Source organism: Lupinus angustifolius, chromosome LG08, assembly GCF_001865875.1.
Source record: "Lupinus angustifolius cultivar Tanjil chromosome LG08, LupAngTanjil_v1.0, whole genome shotgun sequence".
NCBI classification, from domain to species: domain Eukaryota; kingdom Viridiplantae; phylum Streptophyta; class Magnoliopsida; order Fabales; family Fabaceae; genus Lupinus; species Lupinus angustifolius.
In genome coordinates, this window is record NC_032016.1 from 13393228 (window position 1) to 13399966 (window position 6739).

The 6739-nt window shown below is 31.7% G+C and overlaps 1 protein-coding gene across 1 annotated transcript; it reads right to left on the minus strand.

Annotated features, from left to right (window-relative positions):
• LOC109353489 (mitochondrial import inner membrane translocase subunit PAM16 like 2-like) lies at positions 548–6213 on the minus strand. The gene is made up of 4 exons (XM_019595789.1): positions 5949–6213; positions 5321–5408; positions 1066–1199; positions 548–987 (listed from the first exon to the last, which is right to left on the minus strand). Exons 1-4 carry the CDS (start codon positions 5949–5951, stop codon positions 859–861), a joined length of 354 nt encoding a protein of 117 aa, XP_019451334.1. The 5' UTR covers positions 5952–6213; the 3' UTR covers positions 548–858.

The following is a 6739-nucleotide window of genomic DNA, read 5'->3' on the forward strand; positions in this document are numbered from 1 at the left end:
TGGCAGACTATAAAGATTGGAGTACAACCAAAAGGACAAGTGATACTTCCAAACAATGTCATCAGTAAAAGACAAAGAATTTACTCAAGAAGTAAGTTAAAAAAACTTACTTCACATCTTAGTCATTTATTCTAAGAAAATCTAATGATTCACATGATTTGAATCATTAGATATGAAAGTCCTTGAGAAATTGATATTACATAGAGAAAGTAACCAAGTAATGAACAAAACCTGAAGTCTCTTTATTTATAGTTATATGTAACAGTCTGGTTTGTTTTGATTGGGGTGTATAAAAATATAAGGAACCAAACCAAATAAAATAAGTTGGTTTGGCCTATTTTGGTTCATGCTCTCTCATGATACAAAAATCAAATAGAACAGAACTAAACATATATGATTTGGTTCAGTTGACCGATTTACTTGCTTATTTTCATTTAAGTAAACAGATAAAAATATAAATATACTGAATTTAATAAAATACATAAAGATCACCGCCACTAAAATAACCTGAAATCTTACTGCAAAAATAAACCCAGGTCAAAAAATATTTCCTTCAAAACTCATTACCATTATGCCTTTCTCATTTTGATACATGAAGTAATAATATAGTTTCATGGACCAACAAAATAAAAATAAATAAATAACATAGCTTCTGTTATTTATATTGCCTTTCATTATTGGCAGTCATACCAGAACTAACAATTTACAAAATAAAAATCATCTTAGTATAAATTTTGGTTTCCTGAAAACTTTTGATTGCAGAAATAATGTACAACTAGGATCAATTTAGATACCCATCTAGCCAAAATGACTACACATTAGTTATATAACTTACCAGAAGGAACAAAGCTTAAGCTCTCAACCAGGGGTAGCACCCTGATCCTTGGCTTGATGGAGACTCTCTAGACATTCCTTCGCCCGATGAACTTTCGACTGGAGATAAAAACTCCCAGTCTTTGCATTATTCTCAAACAACGTGTTATATTTCTGCATTGAAGAAGTTATGTTTAAGCAAGTATCATAACCACAAATGGGTTATAAGTAAAACACAAATGATAGACTAACTTTCATAATCTCTTCCCAAGGAGTTCCCTCAGTCACACCAAGAATCTGCCGAGCCTCTTGTTCTGTCATGACTTTGCTAGCTCTTCGGAGAGTATTTTGCATTGTCTCTTGTGCAACACCATTTTTCGATGCATCTGTAACAACGTAATGTAAAGAAAAGGACATGATTTTGGAACCACTATATATAAATTGGCCAAGTCAAAATATGAGCAAGAAAAAGGTGGAGGAGCAATTTCAGTGAACTTATCAATGAAGCATCAAATGTTGGATTTGATTTTTAGTAACCTAAATTGTTCAAAAAGCAATGTTGCATACTATCAAAGGATTTGTAAATATGAGGTGAAGAACTGCCTCAAGAATATGAAGTAAAAGGGCATTAGGCCTCCATTGATGTATGGAATGCATTGCAAAAAGAATGAATAGCTTAGCTTGTGAAGCTTTTAAAAAAACTCCTATGAACAACAAATATGCCTGATGAAGCTGTAAAAGCAAGTTATAGTACAGATGTAGGAAAGAGACCAGTGCATATCATGAACTGGTTTGGATACTGCCTAGAAGGAGTGACTACTAATTTTATGTCTGCAGTGGATGCTCACAGTGTTACCACAACCACAGTAAAAGCCAAGATCTTTGTACAATACTTACACATAGATCTTGAGAAAGCCTAAAAGTCCTTAATGAGTTTCACTGGAGAACTGCAATATAAGGGAGTATAACATACTCTTTTCCTTAGTGTCTTGAAGGAATGGTTCAGGCCCTTTTCCTCATATGTCAAGATTTGGAGGATGCATATTCAAATTATTTGTGCCACAGCAATTATCTATGAGGCATACCATAACACATTTACACAAAAGTCAGCAACCCTTCCAAATATGCTATGCTACGAGCCTGTGAGTATTGTTTTTAGATATCTTAACTTTTTGGCATTATGTTTATTTTATTTCTAATACTATAACTTTGTTGTCTACATGTTATAGGATTTGTGGAAGGCAAGGCAGCCTACTGTGGCAATGGAACCTATAAAGTACATAGCATTTGGGTGCATGGGAGGATTAGGATTGAGCTTATATATCACACTGTAGATTGCTCCACTGCAAAAAGTTTGAGTAAGGAATGTGCTTGATTTGACTAAACTTGAGTTCATTTATTTGGTTACTGTTCATGTTCCAGAGCTTTGCTTTTTAGGTGCTACAATTGATTTTCACATATAAAGGTTGTTGAAGTGCATGTTAAGGGAGTGATTATTGGACAGGAAATGGTGTAATTTTTTGTGTTCATTTATCTATAGCAGTTTTTAGCTTTTTTTTCATTGTTCGGTGTGTGTTCATTAAGGAAATTTTTATCCACTGTTCCATTTATCACTCTGGCAGCTTTCAGTATAACTCATCTATTGGTCATATGTTTTCAACTAAGTACAAATATCCTTCTTAGGTATAGTAGTGAGTGTGACTTAAGGCTCCATGCCATGTAAGTTTAAACAGAACAAGTCTTTTACTTTTGTTGGTGTTAAATGTGTTACTGGTCTACTTATATCATTATTGATGCATGATTGAATACTATTTTACCATATGTAGTGCATCTTATGATAAAGTGTTGATACTCTTGCCAGATGGTAAAGGCAAGACATTAACTTATTCTTAATTCATTATAGCTTGATTATCTATGTTGCCTTAGTGACCATTATGTAAGTACCTACTATAATGATTTATTGTTATTATTTTATTACTCTAGAGTTGGTTCTTATTCTTTTGACCAGCATGTTAACTCTTTTCCACTGGATAAAGAGAGAGTCAAGACCTTTGTTTCTCCAGTATATCACCCTTCAAATTTTCCTACGACAGGGGTAACCAAAAAGACAAGCAAAGAAGAAGCCAAATTCCACCATGGCAAGGAGCACATCAAGTACAAAAAATAAAAACTGCATAAAAAAAGCATGGAGGAGAGGGACAATAGAAAAGGATGACATGCAGTGCATGTTTTCTTTCTTTGGCTTAATGACATTGCGCTAGAGAATCTGATATACTAATATAGTATTTGTTATTCAGATAAGATAACAATTTATTCTCACCTGTGCATTGCATGGTTTTTTAAACACTAGTATGATAAAGAGTTGAGCAGGGTTACTAGAATCCATGTAACAAACTCAACTTAGTAGAAACAACGCTCGGCTGATGTTGTCATATTAGAGATTTAGAGAAGAATTAATTAAGAGAAAGAAGATAAGCATAAAGATGGATGATAAGAAATCCTCCAAGAAACAAGAATAGAGTAAAACAAAAAATTAAATAAAAAAGAAGAATAGTATAAAGGAAAGGGATTATGCGTGTAAATGTGTAATGACTATCCTAAACAAAAAAGGAAATTGGATAGTAAAATCAGCAAGAGTAACAAGGATGGAACTTAATCTTCCAAAAAGTCTTAGATAGATATCTGAAGGATTTGAGCAGTTGAATACTTGAATTACAATTTAGAAATTGACAATAGGATTAGAGTATATAAGAATCAGATCAGTCTGAAGCAACATATTCTCAAGTTGAAAAGGGTTGGACAGATTAAACTCTTAACTAGGCTCAATAAAAATTGAAACCATTAATCATTATATATGGGGCTTGTGAAAAAAACCCTTCAGACAATATAATGATCTCTACAAGTTGAATATAAAGCATGCAATTCCTGTGATAAGTATGATAGTCAAAATCGAGATTCTACTTAGAATCAGGAGGGGAATTAAAGATCGTAAATGTAGGATCGTAACATTACTCGTAAGACCCTACTTATCAATAAATATGAATGCAAAGAAATTCATATATATATATATATATAATACTAGAGATAAATCCAAACTCAAAGCATAAATTTTCTAACAACATAATTCCAAATCCAATCTCAAAACAAGTTAACTCTAAACCTAAAAGTCATAATGCGTTTACATCTAATACAACAAAAGAAAATGATATATCCTCCTACACCATGAGAAAAGTAATGTGTCACAAAATAATACTTTGTTTATTAATAATTGATTTATAAGTGACATATGTTACTTCCTTGTCGGTAGGAGGATATATCATTACTCTATAACAAATCGTTCACATTAAGCTCTCTATAATCATCTTCGAATGGAGCTTCATCTTCTTCTACTTCATGTATAGAAAGAAGAATCATGACCAATATTTTTCCCAAGTATTTCTTTAGTCAAATCCTCCCCCATCACCTTCTGAGCCATCCAAATTGTCACCATAATCGTTGTTTGGCTCCACAATCCACTCATCATGTAATCGATAGTTAGTTTTAACACCCTTCCTTGTTTGCTTCTTCTTAGTCAATTTTGAATTAGCTATAACAAAAACAATATCATTCGTTGCTTTTTTGCTTCAATTTATTTCTTCTCTTTGTATGGATCTAGATAAATAGTCAATACAAATATAATTAAGCTTACATTTGTGTGGACCTAAATAAATAATCAATACAAATATAATTATTTGTATTGACTATTTGTTTAGGTCCACACAAAGAGAAGAAATAAATTGAAGCAAAAAATGATGAATGATATTGTTTTTGTTATGGTAAACTCAAAATTGACCAAAAAGAAACAAGCTAGGAAGGGTGTATAACTATATTGGTCATGATTCTTCTATAGATGGTGATGAATATAGAGAGTTTAATGGAACGATTTGTTATATTAAATTTAGATGCATTAAGACTTCTAGATTTAGAGTTAACTTATGTTTTAGATTGAATTTGAAATTAAGTTTTTAGCAAATTTATACTTTGAGTTTGGATTTGTATTTATCTCTATATATAAATTTCTTTGCATACGTATCTATTGATAAGTAGGATCTTACGAGTCGTGTTACGATCATACGTTTACGATCTTTGACTCTCCTCTTGATCCTAAGTAGAATCTTGATTTTAACTACCATGTTTGTAATGATTCAAGCTTTTGAGTACAATCCATCCCACCAAGTCTAGAAAGAAAAAAAACATAACCAGCATATATCTTTAGACACCAAACTACATCCTTAAAGGTGTAGAAACTGAATATCTAGCAATTAAGTGGTATAAGGATTTTGGAGTTGGGAAATAGTTTAAGCAACATTTGTTGTAGGTGGTATATATCAAGGAAATAAACGACAGAATCATCAAAACACAAAATAAAAGAGATCACAGAATTGAAAAGTAAATTAGCATGCATTTATTTTGTCACACAAATCGCAAATCCATCCATCATCATAAATTTGGAAAACTGAAAACTTACTTGCAAGTGCTTGACGATATGCCTGAACAACTGCTCTTGCCAGGATTCCCCCACCCATCACAATCAAGTTTGCAAGAATCTTCGCAGCCTGCATAATACGTTTGTGATAGTTTTAAATATCCTACCTAGAAACTGAGAACCTTCCAGAAAATGAATCATAGAAAGACCATTTACAAATAGGAAAAAAAAATGATAATAAATACATGTTATTAGATGAGAAATAAAAGAAGGTGAAAACACATCCTCACAAAAAAAACAATAAAGAAACACCTAAATTCACACAACACTGTAAAAAACTGAAACCCATTTGGCAATCAAAACAGAAGTGAATGGTTAAAACTTTTGGATAATAAATAATTCACATAACAATCAACGGAAAAAACGGAAAAAAATAATTTTCTCCAGGATCAACATATGTTTGTCAAACGATACATTATTATAAACACCCTCTTAGAATGTAATACATGAAAAAACCCAATTCAAAATCCTACAGCTAAGTCTTATGAGAAAACGGGGAAAACCTAAGGGATAATTTCCAATTTTCGCGTAGAAGCCAAAGTGCTAAAAAATGAAAATCAGATAACAAAATTTAATAGAAACAGATAAGGAAGAGAAATATAAAGTTTACCATAGCTTGAGAATGAACAAAATGAACCCTTGTAATAAAAAACTCTTGAGTTTTTATTCTTGGAGAATGAGAAATATAGGATTAAGAGACCCCGAATTTGTGATTAGTGGGATTGTGGCACAACAACGGCGACGATTTTTTCGACCGGAAGAGGGGAAACGTGTAGAGAAGGAAAATAAGGCAATGATAGCAATGTCTAGGGTTCAATTTGGGATTTCTAGAATTTGTGTCTAAACCAGAAACACAAAATAAAGAAAATTGAAAAAGTATTGCATATTACTTATTGACGCTAGCCTTTCAGTGCCACGGTTTTCTGTAAATTAAATGTATAATCTATTAACAATATAACAAAAAAAACTCCCTCATGCTATATGTCATTTTCTCTTTTCCTCATAGTGTCATATGTCACTTTCTCATTCCCTCATGCCACATGTCACATTCTCCTTACATTTTTTTCTTCATGCCACATGTCACCTCATCATCAAATATTTTTTCTTCCTACTTTTTATATATTATATATTTTATATGCTAATAAATAATAAGTTAATATTAATTAGTGATTGGTTCATGTCGCTACCCCGCTAAATTATATTAATCTATCTATATAATTTAATGTTTACCATTAATCTAAGAATAATTGTACTTTTTCACCTCATCAAAGTTTTTTGACATTTTTCGCACTGAATTTTAATATTATAGTTCAGATTCTTTGAATTTTAATTTTTCTCTATTAACAACCTAATAAAAAAAACTCATTTATGCCACATGTCAATTTCTCCTTACATTTTTTC